The sequence below is a fragment of the Martes martes genome, assembly GCF_963455335.1.
Source record: "Martes martes genome assembly, chromosome: 11".
NCBI classification, from domain to species: Eukaryota; Metazoa; Chordata; class Mammalia; order Carnivora; family Mustelidae; genus Martes; species Martes martes.
Window position 1 is genome coordinate 81,051,158 of NC_137899.1, and position 15,158 is coordinate 81,066,315.

A 15,158-nucleotide genomic window follows, 5' to 3' on the forward strand; every position below is an offset into this window, starting at 1 on the left:
GGCAGAGTAAATAAAATAATATACTGACTTCAAGAACTCTCAGATCTAATAATATGTAAAGATAAGAAAATAAGTAATTAAAATAAAGGGTGATTATGCTTGATGATTGCAGGTAAATAGGAAATTAACCACAGGTTGCTACGAAGCAATTATTGGGTGAAAAGAAAATTGTATCCAAGATGAAACCTGAAGCATAACCAGGAATTAGCCAGAGTAAAGGGAACTGAGCGACATAATCAAAGAATCCTGGATTTGAAGTTTGAGTTTCTCTAGTTAGCAGTAAAAGAGAGAAAAAAATTCTGTTTGACAAAGCTGTTTTTACACTTGGATATATTTCTGCCAACACTGATAACTTGGTCTTCATTCAAGTTTAAGCTTCTTTGATTTCAGGCCTTAAGGTTTTTTTTTTTTTTTTTTTTTAACTCTGACACAGGAAAATGCGTCAACCTTGCTTGTTTCTCTTTCCTATTTTCTTTTTTCTTTGAATGCTTTGGCTGTAATGAGAGATGTACAACAATCATGTTCTTAAATTGCTTTGGAAAACAGGAGCGTAATAAATTCCATTAAGCTGCCAACAATTGAGACAGGGCAGACTCCAGAGGAGAGAAACAGAAGAACAGCAGGAAGACACATTTCAAGGAAGGGAAGGTGGAGAGATAACAAAAACCTTGAGAGCAGCAGGCTTCCACAGAAGAGGAGAAATGACTGCACTGGGAGAGGAGGGCTTTCTTCCTCCTAAATTAATACTCAGGTCCACAAGGGCACAAATTAAGAATAACCCTAACCCCCCAAAAGCTACTGCGCAGTGATCAAGTTTTCTTTTACAACAGCAAAGGGGTTTTGTTCATACGCAGAGGACACCCCTGTGAACTACGGTGCTCAGAGAGAAGCAAAAATCGGTTGCATTTTTCTATCCTATTAGCTGTTGGCCACCAGAGTATGGGGGAGAAAAAAAACATTTAAATGACAGAGCTCACAAGAACTGCAGTTTTTTTAGCTAGTGACTGTGAGAAGTGGTATATGAATCAAAGAAATAAATGGCCTTGACTCTAGAGAAAATGTCCTGCAGAAATTCAAATTGTCTCTTGAACACAGTTTGGGTGAAGAGAACCCAAGATACACTAGAAACTGGCTGATGCTTTTTTATTCGAATTTCTTGGCCTGCTTTTTTTCAGCTCTATTGGCTTGTGAGTTTCTAACATTTGATAATCTGCTGCCAAGGTCAATGTTTGTTGTGTTAAAATTACAGATTATTTAACTAATATTTCCAAAAAATCTTTAGATTAAGCCTTTTATGGAGAATGAAGGTTTAGTATGAATCCGTAATAGCTGATTAGTTTAATGCCTTGATTGGACTATTGGAAATAACAGCATTCATTACTCAGAAATTCTATGTGCAGGAAAGAGGATTAAAAATAAAATATTAGTTCAGTAAGCCATGTAATATTTAAATACAATGAAGTTCAACTAAAACCAAACATAAAATTTTATTCTCCAAAGTTATTTCCAAATTATAGGAAAATAAATATTTTCGTTATATATCTATACGTTACAGGGCTAAATGCGGATTTTAAAGTCTGCATTATAGCTCTGATCATTAGTTTTGACATTTGAAAAACTCTGACATTGATTAGTTTCAGGGATTAATTCATTATAAGCTACTTTTTCTTAGTAATTAAAAAAAAATACCAAACTGCTGGATAATGAGTTACTTCAAGTTTTATGAAATCAGCACTATCTCCACCTGACTATTAGAGACAGTGCTAGGTGTGGGAGAGGGAAGAGGTAGACAGGCCTAAAGAGGAGTAGATATTGTAGAAGTATTTCCAAGGAAAGACTATAAAATCTATCTCTATTGGTCATTTATTTATTTATTTATTTATTTATTTGACAAAGAGAGATACAGCGAGACAGGGAACACAAGCAGGGGCGGGGGGAGTAGGAGAGGGAGAAGCCAACTCCCCACCCAGCAGGAAGCCCAAGTTGGGGTTCAGCCCAGGATCCCAGGGTTAATGACCTGAGCTGAAGGCAGACACTTAACACACTTAAGACTGAGCCACCCAGGCACCCCTAACTCTATTGTTTTCTATAATGTTTAGTATGGCATCCTATACAAAAAAGTGATTTAAATGAATTTAAATAGAATAACAAAGATTTTGTAATTTACCATAACAGATTAAAAGTAGGCCAAAGTCACTGTTAGTCAATATTTTTAAGGACTAGACTAATTAAGCTATGTAATGGATTAGGATCAACTTCAAGCGTAGCAGTGCCAACCTGTGGATGTGTTTTCCTTGCCCTGAACATTTTGGTCAAAACTAAGGTAAGATTCCCTTGTATTAGCTAAAATGTCCATTTCCTTTAAATCTTAGCCTGACGATTGGTGAGATTAACTGATTTATCAGCTGAGGTAACTGTGAATTTAGAATTCAAATTCTAAAACCTATGACTCACAAAAAACCTTTCCCTTGATTTCTACAAGTTTTTGTGGCTAATTTTTCCCTTTTTCCTTCAGTCTTCTGGTCTCGCTTGCATCCTTTTGTGTTGTCCTGAATCAGTGTGGACACTAAGCCCCAATCATTGCTCTTGTTCTGTTTCTCTTACTAACAAAAAAAAGAAGAAAAAAAAAAAAAAGAAAAAGAAAAAATCTTGCCCTTAATCATTTATTTAGTAAAAAGTCACATTGTGCCCATTGCCTTCCAACTGTCTCCTCACTCGACTTTCTCTTTTTCTCTTCTGGCAACACTCAAAAGACTTCCATCTTCTTGGCAATTCTTTCTACACTTAGGATCCTTCAGGGTTTTAGTTCCTACCCCAAAAACTTAACAGTTTTTACAAAAAAAAAAAAAAAAAGACAAAGACCACATCCTTCTTCCTCATGAAAATTCTTGTGAACAACATTTCTCCACCTCATTTTTTTCTGGTGAGAGTTCAAGACCTTTGTAGAGTGCTACCCTTCATGAGAAAGAGCAATGGGCATCAACCGGCTCCAGAGTCAATATTGTATGTGGGGACTTGACCTCTTTATAATTCAATAAAGGTTTAGATACAATGTTAGACCTGAAGCCTGGGGTGGTGGGGCAGGATGGGAGGGGGTATAAAGACATAAGTAGGATAGATACTGTATAAGTATTAATAAGAAGGATTTAAAGTAGTTTATAGCAAACAAAGCATCAGAGAAAGCCTAACTAGGAACTCCTGTAGAAGTTCTAGCCTCAAATGAGGAAGGGCAGGTGCCACTCATCCTCCCTGTCCACCATACCTCAGAGGCCCCCAGCTCCTTCAATTATTCTGGGTCTCTGCTGCCCTAGGTCCATGCTATCCTTGTTGGTAAGGTTAACAATCAGACAGGTAAGGAACACAGCTCCTGGTGGTGAAGCCGGATTCAAGATAAAGAAACTTGCTAAAGGAATAAGTTTAGTTTGAAATATGACTGGAAAAATATGAATATTATGCTTCCATCTTTTCTAGAATGAAGAGGTTCAAGAATCTGAAACGACAGTATCTCCAGTGCCTAATTTCTTGATAATACCTGAAATACGAAATTACACAACCATATTTCTGTCCCTTTGTTTTCCTCCCTGCCTTCTCCACAAGCATTTAGTAAAGCTCAATGATAAGCACCCTGCTAGGATACAAGGATACAGAGATAAAGACTGCTCTTGGTTAAGAAACTCAGTATCTAAGAATGATTCACAGATGTAAATACAGATATGTAAGTAGATATAACAAAAACTGACCACTATGTACTAAAACAAAAGTGAAACAGGGTCTCATGAAAGCGTATAGTACAGGCTAGAGTAGGACGATCAGCAGATCCCTTCTGGGAGAAGGGGCATCTGAGCTTGTTTTGAAGGGTACGTAGCTAGCTAGCTACGAAGGAAGGAGGGAAAGTATGTTCTGTGTGGAGGCAACATTAGAGGAAAAAGCATGAAAGAAAGCAAGTGGTCTTTCTGAGGCTGTGCAGGTGAATGCGCACAGCTAGAGGAGTGTAGCTATAGTGTGCGAGGAGAGATGACAGTGAGACAACAGCAGGACAGGTGAGATGTGCTGTGGATCGATGACGAAAATCCTTGCTCCCTGAGAACAGTAAGGAGAGGCAGGAGCAGAGCTGTGTGTAGTGAGGTCACTAGGGCAGCAGTCTGGATGACAGAGGTGAGACTGGAGGCTGAACCTCATCTGGAGACAGAAAGTGATCCAAATGAGAAGGAAATCCACATTCAACTGAATCACTGTCAAGCTCACACACACATGACAAGACCTCTCATGACCGCCTCTGAGGGGACACAGGGGAACAAAAGAAAGGAACTGCTCCATAGCATTTCTTCAGAAGCCTCCCATCCTTTCATTTTCCAGCAGGATCACAAGGCATTCCACCAAGATTCAGATTAGCTGTGGTTCAAGTCTTCACCTGCCTGCCCTGTTCGGGTACAGGCAAGGTCATCAGGGTGCTATGGCAGAGCCACTTCCCTATATGTAGTAGTAGTGGCTTTGAAAAGATAGAAATAAAGGACTGAGAAGATCATTAAAGTAATAAAACAAACTGGTTGGTGGTTGGATGGGATGTCAAGAGTAATGCCCAGGTGTCTGCCTGAAGCAAATGCATAGATGATCAAACACCCATGAAGATAGATTATGTGAGTGCTACAAAACAGGATCAGATTGGAGATGAGGAACCAGTGAGATGGTTTAATTTCAGTGCTGACATGTCAACTTAAGGTGTATTCTTGGGACACCCAGAGAGCAATAACAATAGGCAATTGGATATGTGATTTGGAAGCTCCTAAGAGAGGTCTGGTTTGGACCTGCAGGGAGTTCCAGCCTGTAGGTAGTAGTTAAAACCACAAGAAATACTGAGATCAAACAGGAGAGTATATTAGTAAAATGAGAGGGCATTTATAGTATCAAAAAAACAAGTTTTTTTAAGAATGAATGTTCTCAAATAACAAGAAGCATACAACTAGAGTCACTATAGGCAAAGATCTTGAAGAACTCTCTTTTCTTCTTTTGTCTGGAATGGCTTTTAATTGTTGGGAAAGATCGGATTTACAAAAGGAGATCGGGTCACTATGGAAACACTCTATGCAATCAATATCAAATAGGCCATTTCAACACGAAAAGATAATTAGTTTTTCCCTTAAGTGTACGTTTTCATGGTTTTCAATAATCATATATGCTTTTGATCAGAAAGTTCTAGTCAGTTAATGACTTGGTGAGCAAAAGCAAAAACATAAATCTCTTTTCCCCAGGTTGCTTTCTATGAGACATCCCAAACCCGGACATTTTGTGACTTCAATAACTCTCCATTTCATCAGGGTGTGCAATTCATCTAACTTCCAGAGCCAGCCTAAAGCTAAATGAACAGTCACAAGGAAGGTATCTTTATTTTTTCCTTCATGGCCAAAACCTTTTAGTCACGAACATATTGATTTCATGTTAATTGTCAACTATTAGTCTAGGCCACAGTTAAAAGTCTAAAGCTGTATCAGAAAAAAGAAAAACACACAAGCAAATTTTAAACGTGCAAATTTGTACAATGTAAGTCTCTTCTTTAGTTTATTATTCTACATTTTTAAACTCAGGATACATTCTTATTTAAATAATTGTTACTTTACTAACCTTATCCAAAAAAGCTTGTATCGATGCTTCCCGGTTTGCCATATATGCGATGTATCTATGCCTCCCAATGGAAGCAATTATCTGCGTCTCTTTCTCCAGAAGTTCACACAGAGCAGCTTTCCTTTCAGCTCCAGTGAAAGACTGGTTAATGCGTACAAATTCTTCTTGCTTCCAGACTAGAAGAATAACATGAAAAACTCTTGAGTTTTTAAAATCCCACATCTTTTCAGAAAATTTTTTTACCTCATATCCTGACAAACAGTATTTTATTTGTATGTCAATTTAAATAAAATTATACATGAATATAAGCATCCATATTGTACACCTGACATATGAAAAAATAGGATAAAATGGAAGCTGAGAAACTTAAAGCAATAAAATTAGAGTCAAATAAAGAGAAGACGAAGGAAATCAGCGCAGATAATGTTACATTATGCCTCCAAGTAACCACATGCTCTCCCCAGTATTGAAAAATACAGGGTTTGGGTTTGTAGCAGCCATGAACATGTACTACTCAGACCCCCCTTCAAGAATATGTGTTTTGGGGGCACCTGGGTGGCTCAGTGGGTTAAAGTCTCTGCCTTCAGCTCAGGTCATGATCTCAGGGTAGTGGGATCGAGCCCCGCATTGGGCTCTCTGCTCAGCGGGGAGCCTGCTTCCTCCTCTCTCTCTCTGCCTACTTGAGATCTCTGTCTATCAAATAAATAAATAAAATCTTTAAAATTAAAAAAATTTAAAAAATAAAAAAGAATACGTGTTTTTGCCAACTAAGCCAAATAAGGCAGTCAGAAAGACAAATACCATACGATCTCACTCATATGTGGAATTTAAGAAAGAAAACAAACGAACAAAGGGGGTAAAAAAAGAGAGAGGGGCAAACCAAGAAACAGACTCATAACTCTAGAGAACAAACTGATGGCTACAAAAGAGGAGGTGGGTGGGAGGAGGGGAAACAGGTGATGGGGATTAAAGCATACACTTTTTCGGGTGCCCTGTGGACTCATTCGGTGGAGCCTGTAACTCTTGATCTTGGAGTTGTGAGATTGAGCACCCCCTTGGGTATAGAGCTTACTCAGGAAAAAAAAAAGAAAAAGAAAAAATAAAATAAAATGATAAAAAAAAAAGAATAATTTCCCTCAGGAAGATAACCTTCCAAAAGAAGATACACAGAGGGTAACATGTTATTTCCTTCCCATATATATGTATATAAATATATAAATGTGGTTAATATTTTAATATATATACATTTCCCATATATGTATGTGTACATATATATAAATATGTTTAGTATTCTGATATATGTGAAAATACCTATCACTGAATTGTTTTTTACCTTTCCAGCTAAATTCCTCCATAAGATGACTCAAATTTCTTACTCTTAAAACTAATGATTTTTTTTTTTTAAGATTTATGTATTTATTTTAGGGGCACCTGGGTGACTCAGTTGGTTGAGCAGCTGACTCTTGATTTAGGCTCAGGTCATGATCTGAGGGTCCTGGGATCAAGCCCACAAGGGGCTCTGCGCTCAGCCAGGAATCACCTTAAGATTCCCTCTCTCCCTCTGCCCCTACCCCCACTCATGTTCTCTCCCTCTCTCTCTAAAATAAATTGTTGTTTCTGGCCCTTTTCTGTTATAACCACTGCCTTTGATAATATCTAGTTTTAAAGTTTCATCAAACTATTTCTTCTTCCTCTCAACTTTCCATTTGAAATCATCCTGATCAGGCCAGGGACATGCCACTGATATTCTTTACAAGAATCCACTCTGTCCCTCACCAGGAATACATTATTCAGACACTGTACAGCTTTGTCTGTCAAAAAAGAAGATTTTTAAATTTAAAAGCTAAATTGTCTTCAGCAAAAGGGTTGCAAATTTAAGGCCTAAATTATGTTATGAAAGTCTAGAAAATCTATGATTAATGAGTTTATCCTTTAAGAGCAGTTCTACCAACCAAAAGAACTTTTAAAAATTTGACAAAATCTATATATCCAAAGATAGTATATGAATGAAGAGAAAAATTGCTTGCTTGTGGAAATAATAACTGAGAATATTTATCTCATGGGATTATATAGATGTTCCCAGAAAGCAAATAAAAATTGAATGATATAAGTAAGCCTATTTTACTTCCAGTTTTACATTAGAAACCTTTGGGACCAATAATAAATTTAGGCCACTAGGATATTACTTAAGCTATCCCACCAACCTCAAATAGCAATATACTGCTCTCCTAAGATTAATACTTAAGTCCTGGTGCACATATATATGCACTCAAATTCATTTATATTCATATATATTCAAACTTCACATTTTGCTCAAATTATTAGTATGATTTTTTTAAAGGGAACAATCCAGTGAAGCTAATTAGAAATTAAAATAACGGACTTTAATTCCAACAAAATTCTCCATTAGATGAACAATCTCCTGTAAATTTATAGTAAGGAATGGAACATGACATCAGAGAAATAGCATGTCCCAGCTACCGATAAGGAATAGAAACACACAGGAACCAGGAGTAGATGGACAAAACTTACTTTCTTTCTGAATTCACAGTTTCCAGACCTATACAGAAAAAACATTGACGAAAACAAAAGAGATTCTGCCCCCTTTCATAAAACATATGTTCCATGGGGATGATGATAATAAAAACAAAACTGGAATACTGAATTAGTTTTCTAGGACTGCCATAACAAAGTATCAAACATTGGGTGGCTTAAAAAACAGAAATTTATTTATGTCCTCACAGTTCTGGAAGACAGAGGTTCAAAATCAAGGTGATGGAAGGGTTAGTTTCTTCTGAGGGCCTCTCTCCTGGTCTAAAGGGACACCATCCTCCAAAGTCTCTACATAATCGTGTGTGGTGTGTGTGTGTGTGTGTGTGTGTGTGTGTGTCTCCTAATCTCCTCTCCTTATAAGGACATCAGTCATACTGGTTAGGGCTCATCCAGATGACCTCATTTTTTTCCAAATTACTTTTTCAAAGGTCCTGTCTCCAAATTCAGCTATATTTTGAGGTACTAGGGGTTAGGACTTCAACATACGAATTTTGGAGGAACACAATTCAGTACATAACAGATGTCAATAGTCACCAATATTTTTAAAGAAAAAGATGTTAAAGGAACTAGTTCATTTGAAGGAATATATTTATTTTTATCTCCTTAATTTATCTTCTTGGACAAATCATCCAATTTCCAGGGTCTGAAGTTCAACTATAAAATGAAAGGACAGGACTAGTCCTAATGTCTGTATACATTCCAAAATTTCTGAGATCTAAACTTGTGATTTCCAAATAAGAAATAGCAGAACATACAAGATTTTGTCCACCACTAGCAGTTCATAATCTGCTTTTTAAAATCCTCATTCACAGACTGAAAGCCTAAATGGAGAGAACCAAGAAAGATTCAGTGAACGCCCAGAGCCAGATTACGTCAGTGGACTCCAGAAGCTAGAAATCAAGATAGATCAAGATCAAGAAATAATAATTAGAGAAGAGTCAGAAAATGCCATCAGCGCAAGTTCAAACAAGGCAAAGGGTTAGCAGATTCAATTCAACAAATATTTACTACATAAAATGAACAAGGGTCTTATCAGGTACCCTGGGTACAAATGTAGACAGTTAAGAAAGTGGTGTTTACAGAGAATCATGGACAAGGAAAACAGGCTCTGAGCCTAATTCGTGATGTCAAGAGAAGTTTCTTAAAGATAATGATCCCTATGCTGAAGTAAGAGTGACAATTCAGATCAATGAAAGGAGTCACCTTCAACATACTGCTTTAAGAAATTGAAAAAAAAAACATAAAAATAAAATAGTGTTGCTGGAAATGGTCTTGACTTTGAACCATTACATTATCTTACATACTTAAGTTCATTTTCTTAAAATGATATATTTTGCTTTTATTACTGAGGGACATATTACCCAAAGAAAAAATAATTAGGGGCTGTAATTCAAACTGTGCAATTGCCACTAGGAGCCACAAGAGGGCAGCAGTTTCAAAGACAACAACAAAACTTCTAAATTATTGAGTTTTAATTTAGAATTTCAGGGCTGGAAGAAAACTAAGAAATGCTTTTTATGTAAGAAATTTCATTTTCTCCCATAAAAATCATGTGTAGACATACAAAGTATGTGTGTTCTACTTTAATATAGAAAATGGTATAAAATTATTTACCATATAACGGTAACTTATGTATGTATGTCTTTGCACTTTTAAAGTACTTTCATAAATGCAATATTTATTTTCACTTTATAAAGCCCTGTGCAGTAAATATGCCAAAGATCATTCATTCCTTTTATAGATGAAGAATCTAAGGCTTAGAAGTGAGTGACCTGTCCAAGTTAATAGCCGTTAAGTAGAAAAAGTAGAACCTCTTTCAACATATTTTCTGTTGTTTTGCACAACTGTCTGTCAACTGAGCAAAATAACAATAATATCCTTTGATTTTTTTTATATGTGAATTTGGAAAATTATTTGAATAGAGTTCTGTTATAACACAACTTTAGTTTCATGCTTGTTAATAAGAGCTTTCACAGACAACTTGCCAAAAGTACTGCCTTTTAACTCTTAACACTTAGAAACAAACTTTGTTTTCATCTGAGAGAAAATGAAAATGGAAGCGAAGTTTAAAGTAAAACAGAAAATATTTGCAGAGGTCAACAATTAGGAGAAAGGGGAGGCAGGCGTAAAGCTGGAGAAGGCTGTTACCTCAAACACTGCCACATTCCTAATGCCACTCAATTTTGCATGTTACCAAAGAGAACAATGTATTAGTATTGCTTGTTAGACCAAGTGTTTGTTTCATCATTTGGTAAATATCATGTTACCATATAGCTATTTAAATAGACCCAATATCTGACACCTAAAATTGTATTCAATTATATGTTCTGTTACTCAAGCTAGAGATGGCTGCACTTCAACATCTTTGGGTTTCCCCCTCAGGGACCCATTCATTCATTCTATTAATATTTGTTGGGCATGTGAACTGAGCACAGAAAAATAAATCATCCCCCCAAAAACCTAAGTTATTCTCTCATGGAGATTACCATCCGGTGGTGGTGAAAATTAATGTTAAACAAAAAGATGTATTATTACAAATTGTGGTGGTGACAAAAATGAAAAGTTTTGGGTACAGTGGGAACCGTGATGACGACAAGGATATCCAGGTTCTACTGTCAGTCATAGAAGCCTCTGACAAACTTTAAGCTGAGATTGGAAGGAGGCAATGGGAAAGGCTTCAAGAACAGTGTAGCTACTCCCCTGAGTAGGCAGTGCTTGGCCAGTCAAGTAACTGAAGCTTTTAATTGTGTCAATGACTAGCACACATATTGTGGAAGAAATAAGGCACAAAAGTCACTTGTGTTGAGACTATACATTTATACTGATCATTAATGGGTGGGAATTAAAAGGTATTGCCCATATCCCCTCTAAAGAGCGGAGTCAGAGACAGGCTGTTAAACTGAGGGATTCCAAATGGTTCAGCTCTGAGTTCACAAATTGCCAAGACCATCAGAGAATCAGATTGGGCAATACTTCTCTTTCTACCTCACAGGGATGATCAAATGAGATAATACACCAAAACCACGTAATTTACAGAGCAGTATACACATTTTATTTACCCATTGCTAATATAAAAGCATTCCCAATTTTATTCCTGCTTTAATTCTTGTCCCAAATGTAAAACATTATTTATCTCTTTAAAATCTCTAGTCAAAGATTCCCAAGACATCATCCTCAAATAATAAGGTCTTCTTTCTGTCTTTAGTAAACCTGTTTTTCCTACTGGTGAAAACTTATAAAACTAATATTTTATGTGAAGGCTATTTCAAACTCACGTTCCAGTGCATTATAAAGAAGTTCAAAATCTTCTTTTGTTTGAGGATTATGCCTCCGGTAATAGTCCAATTTGATCCATTCCTCTTTTTCTTGTATTTTCCTTATTTCTTCCTCTGCTTCCCACTTGAATCTTAACATTTTCTGTCTTTTTAAATTCTCTACCACAACTTTAGCATGCCATTGTCTATAGTAAGTCTGTAGCACTATTACCTATAGTTAAATTAAAAGGAAATAAAAAGTATTCATTATCAACTATATCAGACAATAACAAAAGGCAATGGTGATTATTTCTATTTCAGTGTAGTAATTACTAGGAAGTACCGAGAGTCTAGGTTTGCCCTATGCCAGGTGTTCTCACACACATTAGAACATATAAGCTGTGGGTAATGCACATCAGCAATTTGGCTTTGAAATCTAGCAAATACGCCTTCCTAGGAGGCAGTTAGTACAATGCTTAAGAGCATAGGCTCTGGAGTAAAATTCAGTCTAAATCTGCCCTCCGCTACTCACTAGTTTTTGTAAATTTTGATTTTGCATATAAAGCCCTCAGCTTAACCCTGATATATCACAAGTCCTCAATAAATACCATTATTGCTATGAATATTAATTGTCTCTAGTTTATCTTAACTATCATTAGCTTAGGCTCATATTTAAAACAAAATTTCATTAACTAAACACAAGGCAGGTAGGTTATGTGTAGAAGCCACCAAAGGCAGGTTAGATAAAGGAAAGACTTAAGCAAACACGCGTTTGTTAAACCGTGAGAAATATAAGTATGTCTGAGGTTATAGTACAGTACTAAATCCTCAAGAAACTTGCAATGCAGCTAATATTTGTATTTACTAAATGCGTAAATAAAATGTGGAGAGGCTAGATCAAAATTGAGGACAGAGAATATGCTGACTCATTCCTTTACTATATCCTAATTCTTGGTAATTACAGAAAATCATATAAGCAGAAATCAATAAGGACATTGGGTCATACTAAAGGAGTCCTCCAAAGGAACAGAAACTCTAAAGAATCCCCTCAAGAAAGGAGACAGATAAAATAAATTAAAGAATCTATGCCTAATCCTGCACGGGGAAGGTGGAAAGGCAAGTTAGAAAATACAGAAGAGTGAAAGACTGCTCTAGCCCTTAACCAATGATGGATCCTATGAGCAGGAGGGATGTTCCGGCAATTGATAAGGTAACTGATTGAGAAATGCAAGAGGGACAGGCTTCTCTAAAACAATTCAGGTAAACAGCAACAGAAGTATTTGCCTCCAGGCAAGAACAGTTAGTGTCCCAGAGGCTGGTGACACCCCGGATGAACAGAAGCTCCCTTTTCAGAACACTACCTCTCTTCCACAATCAAGGCTTGGCCATCCCCTAAAACTACCCCATAAGGCTGTAGTAAACAAATATGCTTAGCACACTGGACATTGGGGACTTCAAATACCCTGCCTACACACCCAAGAATAACCAAATATTTGGGAAGAGCCCCCAAAATATAAGGCTCCTCATTCAACAAAGAAAAGTTTACTTTTATGTGAAACAGAATTACTAGAACAGTGGTTCTCAAAGAGTAATGGTCAGACCAACAGTTTCATCTGGAAAACTATTAGAAATGCAAATTATCAGGCCCCACGCCAGAGCTACTGAATGAGAAATCCTGGGTAGGGCACAGATTCTGTATCTTGTAAGTTCTCTTGGTGTTCCTGATGCCTGCTAAACTTTTAGAACCACTGTACTACAGTAAAACAAAACAAAACAAAAATCAAGACCAGACTAGAAAGAGTTAACATTTTCAGAGAAAAAAGGGGGGGGGGGGCTATTGAATCAATATTAAAAAACCAACAAAAAGATTTTACAAAATTTTTATTTTTTCTTAATTTAAATAAAAATCAATAGAATGCATTTAACTTGGGTGCTACTACACTTATTAAATAGTGACACTAAAACACAGTTGTTTAAACAATAAATACAAGTTTTTCCCTTCTTATATCATAAACCAGGGATTAGCAAGCAGTTTAGAGCTGGTAGAAAGCTCTATTATATTCAACAAATGGCTTCCTACTTTTATGCCCTAGGTGGCTGGCCCATTTCTCATCATCTTCCAACCAGCAGAAAGGGAGAAAAAGACAAAAGAATGGCAACTCAGGCATGGGTTGCAATGTCACAAGCAATGTCACAAACAACAGTAATCTCAGTGCAAAAAAACCCACAAAAAAACAAAAACAAAAACAAAAACAAACCAGCCAGCAACTCAGCTGAGATTGTCTTCTGGAGCAAGCAATAGACAGGCAGACTAGCCAGAAATTAATCAGGGAGATCAGGAAGAGATAGCCATAGTCATCCATGATAACCTCCCAAATATCCCTAGTAGCATAAAGGCTGAACACATGTACAAGGATAAACACATATTCAGAGAGTGGAAAAGGTGTTCCCTATTTCCATATCCCAGGCTGTGAGGTCTTGTGCAGAAGAAATGCAAGAAGAAAACCCAGCAGAAAGTAAAAGCCAGGATATTCAGAAACTGAACTTGTCTGGACTTTGAATGCATCTTCCAATATACACATGGGTCCATTAGCTAAAGTGGAAGTTTTTATTTTTGTTTTGTTTTAAAGTGGAAGCTTTACTAGATCAAGGAATTTGAGCACAACCTCTGGTCAATCATTACCTAACCATTAGGCAATGCTAAACCAGGGGTCCTCAGGAAGGCAAACTTAAAAATAGAAAAACAACAACAACAAATTGACCAGAGACATCAATGACTACCTACTGTGATAGAGACAGACCCTAAAGCAGGTTTTAGCAATGGCACTGTTGATACTTTGGACCAGATAATTATCTGTTGCAGTGGGGCTAGTGTTCCTATGCTTATAGGATGGCTGGCAGCATCCTTGTTTTCTACCCATTAAAGCATGGTAACACCCCCCGCAAGTCATCATATCAAAAATGTCTCTGACAATGTAAAATGTTGCTAATATGCACATGAAAAGATATTCAATATCATTAGCCATCAGGGTATGCAAATCAAAACCACAATGAGATATTGCTTCACACTTACTAGGACATCTATAATGAAAAATATAGACAGTAACAAGTATCGATGAGGATGTGAAGATATGTGAAGATATTGGAATCCTGTCCACTGCTGATGGGATATAAAATGTTGCAGCTGCTTTGAAAAACAGTCTGGCAGTTCCTCAAAAAGGTTAGACATATACTTACCAAACGATCCAGCAATTACACTCCTGGACATATACCCAAGAGCAATGAAAATATATGTCCACATAAAAATTTGTACACAAATGTTTATGGCAGCTTTATTCCTAACAGCCAATAAGTGGAAACAGCTCAAATGTCCATCAACCAATAAATAAACAAAATTCAGTATATACATTGGCATGGATACAATAGGTATATCCAGTTGAGTATATACAATGGGATATTATTCTGTAATATAAAAGAATGAAGTATTGGTACATGTCACAACATGGAAGAGCCTTGAAAACATTATGCTATGTTTTTAAAAAGCCAATCACAAAAGATTACATATTGTATGATTCCATGTACATGAAATATCCAGAATAGGTAAACCAACAGAGGCAAAAAGTAGATTAGTGGTTTCCTAAGGCAGAAAACATTGGAGGGAAATAGGGACTGACCGCTATTGGGTCAGGATTTTTTTTCTGGGATGATGAGAACATTCTAAATATTGTATAA

The 15,158-nt window shown here is 36.7% G+C and overlaps 1 protein-coding gene across 1 annotated transcript in view; it reads right to left on the reverse strand.

The window, feature by feature from the left end:
• The window catches only part of IQUB (IQ motif and ubiquitin domain containing), a gene marked incomplete at both ends in the record, with an annotated part of 47,118 nt that overhangs the window by 22,868 nt on the left and 9,092 nt on the right, over positions 1–15,158 (reverse strand). The window contains 2 exons of the mRNA XM_080818732.1: positions 5,620–5,795; positions 11,448–11,658. Coding sequence (XP_080674858.1) covers positions 5,620–5,795; positions 11,448–11,658 — 387 coding nt within the window. The remainder of the gene's footprint in view (positions 1–5,619; positions 5,796–11,447; positions 11,659–15,158) is intronic.